The sequence below is a fragment of the Phoca vitulina genome, unplaced genomic scaffold (genome assembly GCF_004348235.1).
Source record: "Phoca vitulina isolate PV1807 unplaced genomic scaffold, GSC_HSeal_1.0 scaffold24, whole genome shotgun sequence".
In the NCBI taxonomy this organism is placed as follows: domain Eukaryota; kingdom Metazoa; phylum Chordata; class Mammalia; order Carnivora; family Phocidae; genus Phoca; species Phoca vitulina.
The window spans coordinates 25,865,047-25,880,662 of NW_022589727.1; the positions used below are offsets into that span (position 1 = coordinate 25,865,047).

Below are 15,616 nucleotides of genomic sequence, written 5' to 3' on the forward strand. Positions count from 1 at the left end.
GTGGGAAATAAAGTCTTACCATGTAATTGACTCTACAACTGAAGAACTATGGTCTATAGAAACTTGCTAAAAGGGGGCACTGGCTTGCTCTTGTACATGGATGCTATTTCTTTCCTATATGCAAGCCACAACACTCTCATGCGCAAATTACGATGCTTATTAAGAAGACAGGAGTAAAAGATTCCTTGCTCGGTGGGTCTTTGACACTTTAACCTGGGACTTCTGAGTGTGATGAGCACACACACATAAGTGGGAGGTGACAGCTAGGGGCTTGGAAGGCTGTCCTTAATGCACAGTAGAAATGGTTCAGGAAGTGTGGGGACCCACACTAAAACTAAAACTCACAAGAATGGTTAGGATTATCCAATAATGAGATCTCCCTTGGAATGTATGAATCTTTATAATCCTATGAGGTTATAGCTATTATTATCCCCAACTTGTAGGCCAGAGAACCGAGGCTCAAAGAATTTAACATAGAGGGTCCCACATTTAAGAATTTCTTGGAACTGTGAATTTCTTGAACCCATATACTTAAAAATAAATGAACTTGGGAAGGGAGGAAGCGGATATGTTAAGAAAGTTAAAAAGAAAAAAAAAAAAAGGAATCAACTATCATCAACATTACCAGCATTTCTTTAGAATGTCAATAGGATCATTGTTGAGTTTTTAAAAAATACAACAGATTTATCTAAAAGCCACTTCATTATCCTGATTTTTCTTTTTTTTTTTTTTTTAAGATTTTATTTATTTATTTGACAGAGAGAGACACAGCGAGAGAGGGAACACAAGCAGGGGGAGCGGGAGAGGGAGAAGCAGGCCTCCCGCCGAGCTGGGAGCCCGATGCGGGGCTCGATCCCAGCACCGTGGGATCATGACTTGAGCCGAAGGCAGACGCTTAATGACTGAGCCACCCAGGCGCCCCTATCCTGATTTTTCTAATTGCAAGGATCTGTTTAGTCCTTGGACTGGTGTCCAGGTACCAGGAACGAGGTAAGTAGGCTAAGCTACATGTGCAGGCAGTAGTAAAGCTGTGTGTCTCGCTGGTGGTACTCAGACCCAGGTCCACAGGAGGCCCACAGTGTAATTACAGGTAAGAAGAGGAAGACACCTGAGCAGGTGGCCTGTAACACATCAGTCTATCTTGCTCTCAGCCTCCTTATCTGCCCATGGGGCAAGACTGCCTACCCAGCACGCCTCACCCAGCACTACTATTGTCCTGGCTCCCGAGAGGAGATAAGGGAAAGTGTTTAAAAAGTGTGGGAGGGCACAGGTAAGTCTAACACAGTGCTGGCAACACACTAATTCTTAAGTGTGTGGGGCATTCACAGCTCTTTGTTTTATTTTTAAGCTTCACAGTAACTTATGTTGCATGTATATGTTTGCATGCTTCAAATGTTATGTAACAACCTTTAGAACTGCTATAGAAATTTAGAGTATTATTAAAATATTTTTCACTTACGGTACACATTAAGATTCCAAGGAAGTTTACTGAATTAACATGTAGCTACATGTAACTGATAATTCTTATAAAATCAAGATGTAATTTTGTTACAATTTGACACAGAAAATTATTAATTTGTAGTAAATTTATACGTGATTGCTTAAAAGAATCTGAATAGTTGTTGTTTTACAATATTATTTTTTTAAATTTCTTTTTAAGTAGACTCTACGCGCCCAATGTGGGGCTTGAACTCATGACCCCAAGATCAAGAGTCAGAGTGGCATGCTCTACCGACTGAGCCAGCCAGGTGCCCCTATTATAATAATAATAACAACATTATTATTATTATACTTTTCAATGCCAGTGCTGTTATTTTTAATTTAAAAAAATTATGATTTCCAAACTTTGAGATGAACTCTGGCATTTCCCAAGGATGAAAACTCCATTTTAAAAGGTTTTTCTGAAGATATTTTCAATTAAGTATTATACAGATACTATTTACATTTTTAGTTCTTCCTGAAGGTCCTACTAGAAAAGACTGTTCTAACTGGATGATGTAAAAAACAACTCCACAAAGTAAAAAATAAATTCTGTGAGCACTTCAGGAAAGGAACATCTTGGCTTCCATTACTACACTGTTTTTACAGAAATTTTAGTTATTTGTAGAGAAGCTTCGAAAAACAACATAAGCACACACGTTTATTTATCCTAAAGAATTCATAAAGGATAAATGATAGCATAGTATGATCACCTTTTTTTTTTTTTTTGGAATAGAGTACTAACAGTAATTTGCTAATTTTTTCTTCCTTAGAGAATCCATTTCTTTTGAGTGACCTAGGTTATATCCATCTTGTCTACAAAAATAAGAGAATTATTATTTTAATAATTATTATTTGACCATTTGGGATTTAAAAATATATCTGTATCTAGTAAATAAGCTAATTAAATTAATTGTGACCCTCCTCCTCACTGATCATGGCTATCACACACAAACAGCCTCTCATTTGGGAAAGGGGAATATATATATATATATATATATATATATATATATAATTTTTTTTTTTTTTTAAGTATTATTGGTTTAGCCAAAGGTTCTCAAAATGTGATCCTAAAATGGCAGAGTCAACATCCCTGGGAACTTGTTAGAAAGGCAAATTCTGGAGTCCCACCCTAGACCTTCTTCTTTTGCACAAGAAACATGAGAAGGGGACCCTGCCAGAGGATTCTGATGCAGGCCAGAGTTTGAGAACCACTGGCTTAGGCAATAGAATATATTTACTTCCTCCTTTCAAAGTAAGAATTTGTCTCCGCTCTTTAAAAGCTAGTATGCAAAGGCCCTAAAGGCAGAGCCCCGTTCATGAGGCACTTGCGCTGGGCAGCCACCAGTCGCCTGCCCGCAGTGATGGTACCAACCTCAGTGGCCGTGGTCTCCCCGTCCGCCGCCGTGTCTGTGCGCTCACTGTCGGTCTATTGATCACAGAAGTGACCAGGGTCCGGGAGGAAGGCAGGAATAGAAAACAAACGCGTTCGGTCAAATAGGGCATGGCACAGGTCCAACAGCTCGCTCTCTTTCTCTGTGATCTGATTCATACTACCTTCCCACAAGAATGCAGGTTCAAGCAAAAGCCAAAGAAAGGCCAGAGCCAGGCTTCATCAGCAGAGCCACTCGGAGGAAGGCCAGAGGCGCACAGCCTGCGGGAACCGCAGGGACTGCATTAGCCAAGCTGACCTGTCTGGTTTCATGTCTCAGGAAAACCAAATTGTCCTTCTCCCCCCGCCCCGTTTAACTAAAACCCCGAGAAAGATCTCTTAAGAATGTTCAATGCAAATAAAATTGATGTTTGTATATGTTTGTTATTCTACTGATATGTCACATTTGAAAGGTAAATTAAAATGTAAATTTAAATAAAAAGCTACTCTGTCACTGGACTTTCAGCCCCTCATTTATATCACGTTGATAATTTACACCCATTTATGACCATCAGGCTGTCTGCATTACCTATTACTTATAAAAAGCACATGCCAGTGACTCACAGGCATATGTTTTATATGTGAAAAATGTAACTCAGTTTTCAAGTAGCAGTGTTACCTAGATTTTTTATAGACTGTTATTTTGCCCCACCCTCCAAGATAAAGAAGTATATCAAAGTAGGTATTTAAACATCTCTTTCCAAAACAACCATTCAAATGAAGCAAATTATAATAATAATAAAAAAATGAAGAGAGAAAGAGAGACATCTACTTGTAAACAAATAAAACAAAGCACAGCATTTGACAGAGCCTAAGTTTTCAAGGGAGAATTATAATAGTAATTTCAGGACTGGGTTTTAAGAGGTTTCATAAAGGTTTATGGTTTAAAACAGAAACTATTTTCTTTGGAGTACAACAGAACCACAGCTATTGAAGATGGGACATTTAAATGCCGTAATATATTATTAACTGAATTTCCCTCCACAAATGTCAACTAATCACTAATAAAATTCCCTTGAGCAAAGATACGCGATTAATATTTTGAAAACAAAAATAAAAACTGGGAGCCGTAAGCCTGTGAACCTGCCTCTCCAAATTATCTTTGAATCCTAACAACAAGGAATTTCAAGAAGGACAACTGGGACAGGGATGTGCATATCGACCTTACTCCGGCTAGGCGGATTTCTTGGCACCATCCCAAATTTCCATTTTATATATGCCTAAAAGAAAATACATTAAAATTCATGTTTGGCATGTGTGCCTGAGGTGGCCAGCTACCATGCCTAAGTAGAACATAATTTTCAGTAGTTTGGTAAAGAATGTGCGCTGACACATTTTCATGACCTGACCACCTTCGCAACACCCGGCGGGGGAGGGGTGGCTATTAGTTTTCTGATGAGGGTGATCATTGCTATGGTGTTAGCATGGCTTCCCCAACTGACAGCCTAGGGAATGGCCAATTTGACATAGGGGGAGAGAGACAGGTTATTGTTCAAGTGTATAATAACCCAAAGAAACCTTAGGCTTTCAAGAATAAATAGGAATGACTGGTGGTGCTCGGTGTGCGAACTCATTTTGTGAAACACTTCCAAGGTGCTTGAAAGTATTTCTTTTCTTACATAATCTCCCTTACGGCTTTAAAATCTACTAAAGCATCTTGGCTTTAGATTACAGTCCTGGTTAAGAGTGAGGGCTCTGATGTCAGACTGACATGAGCTCAAATCCTTGCTATTGAAATCTGTGAGACACTAGACATGTTTCATGTTTTAATCCCCATTTCCTTCCAGCAAAATGGAGAAAAAATAACAGCCCTGACTGTATTAGGTAATGGACACTAAGTGCTTTCTATAACGCCTGACACATGCAGACCTAAAAGTGCATGTAATAACTGTCATATGTTGATGTTAATATATTAGTATCACATTATAATATTACAAAATTACTACTACCATTTTTTCTAGCTATATGAAAAAATAGCTTAGGCCTTAAATTCTTACTGAGCATGTAGTCAGTTATTCGACAAATATAGTGCATGATCAATAAATAATGAATGAAGAAAGTCTGAATAAAGTAGCTTTTATAGCACAAGCAGCTTTTATATATTATTTATATAATATACTACGACTAAACAAAACTACAAAATGTATAACAGGTCACGAACTATCATATGATTCTACGTCTACACAACTTAAAATTTTAAAAATCGGTTGATCGATTAATTTTTTCCTCCAAATTTGAATCTTTTTTGTATTATGAAAAAATTCCTCACAAATTGACACATAAATACATTCTACGGTATGGTGAACTAAGTTCAGCTTACGTTTCTTGACAGATGATTTAATATTCTGTGCCCCTTCTTATGTGACCATTCTTGAAGGTACAAAAGAAAAAAACATGATTGGTCAACAGCTTTATAGTTTGAAATGATTCTGCCTTTCCACCCTGGGTTTCACTCTTGAGAAAGGCAGGATCTAATTAAACTACTCCAACACGTGAGAAATGTAAGCATCCACGACAAAATATTTGAAAATAATTACATTCATAGTGATTTAGTGATTTTGCAAAATGAACGTGACAGAGCTGAACCTTATGTTACACAAAGTCACCCTGTTTAGCTGCCAAAGTGCTTGAAGCCTAGAGAATAAAACAGGCCATGTCAACAAATGGCTTTTTTTTTTTTTTTTTTTTCTTTAATGAAATGACCTACATAGGAGTCCTCCAGTTCAGCCTGAACTAGAGAGCATAGCTCTTAACACTTGGGGTTAAGAGACGACATTGAACAGATGGCCATACGTGAGTCTCGTGTTAGGAGAGCTGTCATGGGCGACCGGGGCTGGACAGGAGGGCGAAGACCGCAGTGGCCAGAGCTGGCTCACGGTGTCAGAAGTTTGCAATAACAGGGAGACTTATCGGCTGGGAAGCTCCAGTCACGTGGTCACCGGCTTGCATTGGGTAACTGCTGTGATTTGTTTTGCTGATGTAATGCAGACATGCCCAAATTTAACATTAATTTTCATGCACTGATTACAACAAGATGTATACCCTGGATTAGGCACAAGATCTGTGTGGTTTGCTACAGAAAAGTTCAGTTACTTAGAATTCAGAAAAGCAGAAAATGGCAATCTTTTTGCTTTATGTTAGCTGGATGACTAACTCCATTGCTAAAGGAAAAATAGATGTCCAGGTTGGAAACCAGCTAATGTTACGGTCTTTGTAGATAATCTTGTGGTCTTCATGTTGTACGTTCTAGCCCTACGTTATCTGATCATATTGCCACTGTGAGAAATGGTGATATTAAAGCCTAGGATTCATTCTCTTAAAATATTTTCCATGTATGGAAATAGTTTTATATTAGATAAATAAAGTCATATGGACTTTGGAGCTAAGTCATATGGCCCAAGAACCTTGCAAAGGGCTCTTATGCAATATCAAATTGAAAAGGGCAAATTTTTATTTAAAACATCTGAGGCCATTCCCATTTTTTTCCTTCTGCTGCTAAGAAATGGTCATAATATCACTAAATATCAACACAATTCTATATACCCACAGGTGCAGCTCAAATTATGATTTCCGACTGAGCTGAAAACTGAATAGACTTTTCCCTTTTTTTTTTTTAGTGTTGCTTTGACTTTGTGACTTTTTGTTTTTTTTAAATGCTGGGAGTACTGGGCTTGTCTCCTGCCACAAAAAGCCTTGTTTTGTGAGAACAGAAGAGCTGGAGGGGCCTGGGGAGGGTGTGGGCAGGAAGGTGGGTGACGGCCAGGCCCTCTGTTGGCAGCTTCTGTTCTTTTTCCCCTGCGGTCTGTTTGAAGGGAACTGCTGGGTTGTTCACACATCTGGAGAGTGGTGTGAAAGGAGAGCAGTGAAGAGGAAAAGCTACCGGGCTACCATGTCAACTCACCCACTGGCTCAGATGAGGGACAGGAGACGGACAGGTGGCATGTCTTCTCAGACAGAGGCTGAAGGCCCCAATCCTTTCCCCACTGAGCACATGCCTGGCTGAGAGCCGCAGGGGCCTACCCAGCTCCCCTGACCTTTCCAGACTGTCCACACATGCCTGGATTTTTTGGCTCATGCTGGGAGTTGAAAGGATCACTGCCATCCAATATATGCGTTGGCACCGTGAGGACTGATGAACTTTCAGCCCCTTTTTACAGCATGAAGACATCTTCAAGGAGTCTTTTCCCAACAGTGTTTGAAAATTGCAGTTATTTTTGGTCCTCTCTGAGGCCCTTCCAACGACTGAGGTCACCTGGGCCTTTTCATCTACTCAAGCGTTTTTTCTGACCCAACACAGCCTTAGGATCTGGCTCGCCTCTGTGAGTAGCAAAGGCAGTCTGGGGATATTTCGGAATCTCCAGGGAGGAGAGGCATCAATATAGTTGGGGGAAAGCTACCCAGCTGATGACGACCCACCTCCTCTGGCTGTTCATTCCCACCTTGCCGTGAGGGTCGTTTATCCACTGGTATCACCGCTGTGTACGTACCATGATGCCAGAAGGCGTTTGGGGAACACCCCATCAATCCGACTCAAACTTATTTCTCGGTCTTATAGGTCCCTTCCTTTATGAACCAGTAACTGACCAGAACCTTTAACCTAGCCCTGATTTTTAACACAGCTAATGGGTTCTTTAAAATGGACTTCTGAGTCCTTCGTCAGGGTAGAGTTCAGCGGGCGGCCGAGCGCTTCTGAGCCGGGCGCAGCCTGCTCCATCCACATGGTGTTGTGCCTAACCCGGGGGCCGCGGGGGGACTCCCCGACACACAGAAACCTCTCACATGTCGGCACAGACAATAAATGAGGCTCTGAAAGTAGGACCACTATGGCAGTAGGCGCCTAACACTGCTTCGGACCGAAGCCCCGACCACGACAGGGAAGTGTGCTCTATGCCGAGGTACACACCTCTTCCTCTGAACTGTCACTCGGGTCATTGTCTAGTGAGGCACTCAAGGAGGCCGCCTTGGGCTCCAGGTAGCAGAGGCACATAGCCAGAGGGAAGGAGAGAGTGAGGGCATATGGCACTGAGAAGGAGGCGGAGAGCAGAAAGAAAAAGATGAAGAGGAAACAGGGCACAAGGGAGGGTGAGCGAATCGGGAGGTAATGCTGCAGGCTCTGGGGGAGGAGGTTGGTTTCCGACAGGTTGGGGAAAGAGAGGTACCCATCGTCATCGAGAAGAGAAGGGAATGACTCCGGGAGCTGCAAGGAGAAGGAAAACAGGGTGGTCCCTTTGCCAGTTTGCTGTTTGTAGCTAAAAGCCACATCCTGGTCCCCTAAGGATGGCTTCCCTTTGTGGTCAGAGTCCATGGCGGGCTCTCCGCGCGCACGCATGGTGCCCCTGGCCGGCTCCAAGCCTGGGGCTTGGTGCTCATTCTCCTTACACCTCCTACGGAGCTCTGGGGGGGATGCGGGGGGACGATGGGCTGATGGGGGGGACAGGGGACATGAGTCAGTGCCAAGCCCAGGTGACTGATGTGGAAGAGACAGAGAGAGACAGAAAGCAGCAAACAGAGGTGCAAAAGGACAAAAAGAAAACTGCAATTAGTTAATTTTCTTATGGGTATCAATATAAAATTGTAAAACAAGAATTTTAGCACTAGGGTTGTTCATACTTAAAGTATTCAAGCTGCATGCCAACGCTGCCATGAGCGGCTACCAGTTTCCCATTAGACTGTCAAATACAGGGCGGGCTTTTTTATAAAGTCAGAACAGAAGATATCACTGGGCAATCTCAAAGTCTACATGTTTCACACCAGCCAGAAAGTTTGTTTAGACCAATAACTCTAGAAAGTTGTAGGGTTTTGAGAGCAAATAGGACTCTCTGAGAACTTAAAATCAAGACTTTCAATAACGTCTCCTGATCTCCAGCTAACAGATCTGTTACTATAGTTTGGTTGGATTAAAAAAATAAAAATGAATCCAAATTTTGATTATTAAAAAAAATTTTAGCATTATCTTTCCACGCTTAGTCAATTATATCCAAAACAGGTGGGTTTCCAAATCAAGAAGTTTCTGGCCCCACTCCCATCTGATAAGCAGTGCCACTCAGGGAAGTCAACAATTAGCATTTTAGGAACTCACCCTCCCCAAAGAATTGAGGTTCCTTCGAAAACGTCTACTTTGGCTCCTTTCTCCATGATGTAAACGTAACTTAAACTCAAATAAGGGTTTCAACAAGCTAACTAGCAAAAAGAATGTGCCTTCTTGTGATACGGCTCATAAGCATTTAGTTTGTATTATTTGTGGTCCATAAATAATAGAAAGGGACAATTTCCCAGCCTTCTGGTTTTTCTGAGCAAGTAATCGCCATATTTAACTCCCCTGGTTTGAATCCTTCACAGAATGATAAAGGCAGGCCTCGCCACAAAAGTGGTCCCTGTGAGTTCAGGCTTCTGGAGGGAAAGAGAGGCTCCTTCCATTCTCTGGGGCCCTGGCAGCCTCTCTGACCCCAGCCAGTTTGCTCTACAGGGGGTGGGGGATGCTGAGCACAAGGGGAAGCAGGGCAGCCAGCAAGCTCCAAACAGGCCCAGCACAGCTCAGGACTGCAGCCCCAGGAGTTCAATTCAAGGTCACACAGAGCCTGAAGAGAAGACTTCTGCTGCTCTCTGGGACTCTCTGCGTGTGAGTTCGTGTGTGTGTGTGTGTGTGTGTGCACGTAAGCACGTACACGTGTGTTTTGCCTAGGGACTTGCTAGCGTGGAAACTACCCACACCCTACTTTGAAGACCCCAATCCCGACTTGGTAAATATAAAGACAGAGGGTTAGAACATGTACAGGTAAAGCTGTATTGTGGATATTCTAGAATTTAGAAGTGTCTCTTTTTAGGTCTTAGACAAATACGTCTCTTTTCAATACTCGCGTCTGACATTAAGTGTTGTGTTTTAAACATGACCCTACACACATCTCATTCAACGGAGAATAATATAAAAGTTACAAGCTGACTTCTGCATGCAGACTATTGTCCCCTGGTGGTGGACGGCTGCTCAGTCACCTGGGGTGATCATTAGCCTGGGAAACAGGCCTCTTCTCAAAGGAATCTAGGGGACCAGTCTTTTAAGACCTATTTTCAGCGATACACTTTCATTCTGGTTAAAAAATGAGTACCCTCTTTGTTACTTTTTGAAGATGGAGAAGAATAAAATGAAGGTTTACTTTTCCATGCTGCTCATTCAAGTGGTTTTTAAAAGACAGCTGTGCACTGTGGAAAACAAAGACAGCCATCGACCTGCCTGAGCACTAGGTCTGGGCCACAGCCCTTCTGAGGGCATTTGGGTCAAAGTGTTGGCTTCTCAGAGATTCAGACAATGAGAGTCATAGTTTTTTATCTTTTATTTTCCCATGCCATAAGTGGCAAAAGTGATATGGTTTAGTGCTGTATTTTATATAAATGGTGGGCTTTTCAAATTAAATAAGGAGAGACTGCCTGGGTGTATTTTTTGAGCAAACTAAAAGTCATTTCCTTTATTGTGACAGTTTAATCACAGTTACACATCCATGAGAATTGTCGGTTCGCATGGGTGATTTCAGGAAATCGTGGAAATCATTTGCTTTTCGGGCATACTACCTTTTCCTTATGTCCTATTTAAACGCTGCCTTGACTTCAGTGGAAAATAAGAGTGTAAAAACGAAATTTAGAAGAAAGCACGTTTTCACAGCAAAAATGATCCAAATATCCTTGCTGTCATTTCCTACCCTGTTTTCATTTGTGTTTGGTAAATAAATGATCTTATCCTAAAAAAATGGTGGGTAGGGTTTTATGTGGAATATTCTGACGTAACCACAATATGTTGTGGGTCTACCCTTCACTATATAACTCTTATCAAAAGGAGCATTTTTGTTTAGAGTCCCTGTATGTGAGTCCCTGCCACATAATCTATATTTAAGAAATAATATAGATAGAAGAACACTTTTGAGTCAAACCTAGGCAAGTTTTAGCATAATCTGTGAGTTATACAACATTTTTATTCTGTTATTTCTTTTTACTCTGTACATTCCAGGAGCCACTCTGTTTTTCCATTATCATCACACATAAACCTCTCAATATAGTTTTTTTTTTTTTTTTTTTTACTTTTAGGGAGATGCTCTGCTACTTATAATAAAACCCTGAACCAGAAGTAGGTTGTCTATGCCTTTTTTGACTTCCATTTTTCTGAAAAGTTGCTTTCTAAGTACCAGATTACCAAAAATAAACATACTGTAAAATAAATAAATAAATACTGGGATGCAATGAAGTTTAAAAATTTAATGAATAAAACACCTTGGAGAAATGGCTGCTAAATTCACTTTCCATCTTCCTTTGCAATGTTCTGCTTTAATATCTCTTTTCAAAACATGTCTGCTCGCTACTTTGATGATTAGATTATAATCCTAAGTCTAAGAGAGGAAGTAGTGTATAAATACACAGGCTATGGTCACTCAGTTACTTGCAGTCAGGGGAATGGCAATGTGATCACTGTATATCTAGAAAAATATACAGTACTTGGGTAGGAGAATGGGGCCAGAAACAAAGAAAATAGTTTTAGTGATAGTTCTGAAATGTGAGCCCAAACAGAAAAGTGTCATGTGGCACTAAATGTATTTTTAAGATCTACAGACAGGACAGCTGTTGAAAGTCTTACATAGCACATCAGTTAAAATAAAAATTTTCAAGTTAAGAAGGAATCTTTCGGAAGAAAAATGTCAACAGAGGAAATCAGAATTTAAAAACTGATAATATGAATGTGACTAATGCTGAAATATGAACTACCCTAAGTCTTTTTTTTTTTTTTTTTAAGTAGGCTCCGCGCCCTGAGTGGAGCCCAACGTGGGGTCCAAACTCATGACCCCGAGATCAAGACCTGAGCTGAGATCAAGTCAGCTGCTTAACTGACTGAGCCACCCAGGCGTCCCGAATTACCCTGAGCCTTAACACATTCCTGGTTTATAGCCTTGGAATTACTAGTTCTTCAAGGTCTAAGCAAGCGCTAGGAGGGAGCCTGGGAGATGTACCTTTCCCTCGTGCCGTGCTGCCGCGACCGGTGTGACGTCTTCCACCCTTTTCCGCCTGTCCTCGTCCTCGTCCCGCTCCTCCTCGGCCTTCTTCTCCGGAGTCACAGTGGTGATCAAGTTGGTCTGAGAGATGCCCTTTGTTGTGGCGTACTGGCCGGTACCAACCTCTGCAGCAGACACAGAATCCTTCATGTAGATTTCATGGTTTTCATTCACTGACGCTACAAGCAAATACAATGGAAGAGAAACGTCTGAAATAGTTAAGGCAGAAGGCAGAAGAACACCACCGGCTGTCCCATTAGGGAAAGAAGTACCCCTACCCACGTCTGTCCGAAAAGGCCAGTCAGCGCTACAGGAACCTGCATCTAAGCAGTAGCAGGGACTCATCTTTCTGGAGCTTCTAGACCAGTGTTTTAAAATGATTTAAATGGCTTGAAGCCACCAGAATAGCTCTCGGGCTCCCCGGTGAGGACGAGTGTGAGGGCGGATGCGGTGGAAGGGTGGGAGACTGGGACGCTGCGAGCCTGTTACCCTCCAGAGTAACTGGCTGGACGTCGGTACCAAGCACTGGTGGCAGGTCCCGCAACTAACAGCGGCGTTTGCCGCAGACAACGGCTCTCACCCACTTGACTCTGAACGTATCTCAGAAGGGCCATTCATCAAGAAGCACCGAATCGGGTTTTTCAATTACTCTTATTAATGATGGTTAAAGAGCCTATCACTCCTACAGTCTTTCTTCGGAAAGATTAGACAATCTGGATGGCAACTCTGTGCAGCTGGAGTGCAGAAATGTTTTAATTTCTACTGCACTTTAAACAGACTACCATGATATGCATAGACTTATTCATCTCTGATATTTTGAGACGATAAGACAAATGTTGCTAATGAAATTCATGCAAATGTAAAGCATGCAAACATAAAAGATATAAGACACAGCCTTTCATCCCAGCTAAAATGTCTTAGTGAAAGATGCTTAATTCAGTTACATTTTTAAAGCCTGGTACTCATTATTTTCGGTTTTAGATACATACAACTCATTTAAACTTATAAATAATGCTTTTCAAATACACAGTAGCTAATCACAGGCAAAACAGCATCAGCTTCATAGTTTAGGAAGTTTAAAGTATAAATGTATGAAAATACTCCAAAATCCTTTTATATTAGCTAAACTGTTTCACTAAAATATCTTCACTAAGATATTTTTATATTTCCTCATATTGATGAAAAAGCTCCTAGGAGATGCAAGTTCCCAATGGGCCAGCGAGGCTGTTCTGTGTAAGATGCAACCTTGCAAGAAGCGGTTGTGTTCCAGCATGCAGCCAGAGCACCCGGCTCAGCAGCACAGAAAACATACTAGAATTGGCAGGACCCCAAAGAGTGAGAGACAACACATACTAACATCACTTTTGGGCAGGGAGGAAAAGACAGTATGGTATTAGTACATTTATTTCACAATTGTCTTCCGTCTTGTCAACAATCATTATCACACAAAAGGTCATGAGGAAAACAACATTCACGACAAATGTGTTCCCTTGGATACACATCACTGAACAAAGTGGATGACGTCCAGGGAAAAAAGGTGTGATTCTACAACAGTACCCCCAACACTGACTGATAGAATACACAGGTTACAGAGATTCTCTAAAGGAGAAAGAAGAATAAATGGAACAAAGCAGTAAGAAAAGCTTCAATGTTACAGTGAGTTATTTCAGCATCTTAATTCAACCCAAAATGGTCCTAATAAACATTTTATTCCAAAAGTTTGGCTCCGAGTTAGATATTCCAAGAAGAAGCAACTATTGGAAGATACAGGATGGTAATTAAATTCCTAGGCCAGCTCACAAAAGCCTAGAAGAATAATTATGAATGTAATTATTATTACACCTAGCAAGAATGCTGTCACACCTGTCTCATTCACTGTTCACAAATGGCTTTACTCCCATTTTAGAGATGATGACTGAAACAGGCCTGGGGAGTCTAAACCACTCTCCATCCGCTATACAGATGGACTTCCGTCTGGATTTACCTACCAGGTAAGTGTTTTTTCACTTCACTAGTAACATACATGATTCTGCACTAATGATACAATTTTGACTTCTATTAACTGTTTAGAAAGTATTTCATTAGAAAAATACAACCTTCTAAATCAGGGGATTCAGGGAGCACATCAGCCCAGCAGCCACGATGGCGTACGGTGAAAGGGCAGAGAGAACTGGGACTATGGGGAGTGGTGGCAAAAAAGGTAAGGGCGAAGGTGATCCCCCATATTTGTAACTTTTTGTTATTTTTCCTTTATTTTTATTATTTTTATTTTATGTTTTTGATTATTAAAATTGTATACACATGCTAGAAACATCTAATTCCTTTTAAATACACAGGATAGCTCTTTTATAAAACAACTAATCTCCAGGTGCTTGGAATGAGAAAACAGAGACTTGGCCATGGCTCACTTTCTAAGTGAAGTGTTGTTGTTGTTGTTGTTGTTGTTATTATTACAGCTGCCATGTGTTGTAGCTGCCATGTGCGTAACTACGGACAGCAACACGAAACTGTTGCTTAAGACAAAAACCCATGAGAGACTCACTATTATGTCATTCCTTAGAACTGTTATTTCAGTGATTCTCTCCTTGTTGAACTTATACATTTGACTTAACTGCGGAGAACATTTACATGGCAATGCTCTCCCAGGCCATCTGGGGTAGTAATTAATATTAACTATTAATAATAACCATATTATTATTTGAATGTCATCCTTTCTATCGGCTATCATGCACTGACTGGTAACAGTCACATTTTATCCATAAAAATTTTGTAGAAACAGATACGTTTAACTTACAGTCCTCCTTCTGAAACAAATTGACTGAAACAAACCCAATAATCATTTCAGATCTGCCAGCAAGTGAACCAAATTACTTACAGAGTATGTGACAACTATATTCAGAATGAGAGCATCTTTCTCCAAATTCGGGATGCCGGCTTATGAACACTATGCTCTTCATTCCCTAAGTACCATTCTTTTATGGAATTTTATATAAATCTACCAATAACAGACATTAGACTCACAAAGGCACTTTTTTTTTTGAGGGTGGGGGTTAAAAACTTGCCACTCAGCCATAGACCAGCAAGTGCTTTTCATTTCATACTATTCAAGAAGATCTACATTTATTGAAAGCTTGTGATGGTTTCACACTATTTCTGGGTAGCCATTCCTGATTCTTATTACTAAGGGATCTTAAGTAATGCCTACCTCCATCCAAGCTGCGAGACATGGTATAACGTTTGCTGGACGAGCGTTCGAAGTAAGGGGCAGGGCGATCTATCAACGCGCTGGCTCTTCTTGTTTGGGCTTGTGTCCTGCCACTATAACGAAACTTGGAGCCCAAGGTCAGGAATTTCTTTGGAGGTGCTTCTGGTAACAACAGTCTAGAGATATTGAGGAAAAAATACCAGAGAGACGTTTAAGTCAAGTATTAAGAATGTTAACTTTTTTAGTCAAAGGTAAAGTGCTTTGTGTGCTAAAGGTTTAACATGTAACATGTTCAATGAATGTGATTTTATAGGAAAAAAAAATCAATTCCCACAGTACATATCAACCAGGGAGTTGCAGAGAGGCTATAAATACCACGTGGGTTGGGACGGACTACATGAACTAAAGTTCATCTCACACAACTGAGGAGTCTATGGTCCTATAAGCCCAAAGAGCAGTTAAAGAGGTGAC

The 15,616-nt window shown here is 40.9% G+C and overlaps 1 protein-coding gene across 17 annotated transcripts in view; it reads right to left on the reverse strand.

The window, feature by feature from the left end:
• EPB41L3 (erythrocyte membrane protein band 4.1 like 3) overlaps positions 1-15,616 on the reverse strand; it is a 235,808-nt gene that overhangs the window by 14,369 nt on the left and 205,823 nt on the right. For 9 of the 17 annotated variants that reach the window (XM_032421363.1, XM_032421360.1, XM_032421352.1 and 6 more), the window contains exons 11-14: positions 15,146-15,321; positions 11,899-12,119; positions 7,815-8,378; positions 2,855-2,908 (exon numbers count right to left, since the gene is read on the reverse strand). In XM_032421363.1, the coding sequence (XP_032277254.1) occupies positions 2,855-2,908; positions 7,815-8,378; positions 11,899-12,119; positions 15,146-15,321 (1,015 nt within the window). The remainder of the gene's footprint in view (positions 1-2,854; positions 2,909-7,814; positions 8,379-11,898; positions 12,120-15,145; positions 15,322-15,616) is intronic. The other 8 variants (XM_032421364.1, XM_032421361.1, XM_032421367.1 and 5 more) reach the window with 3 other exon arrangements.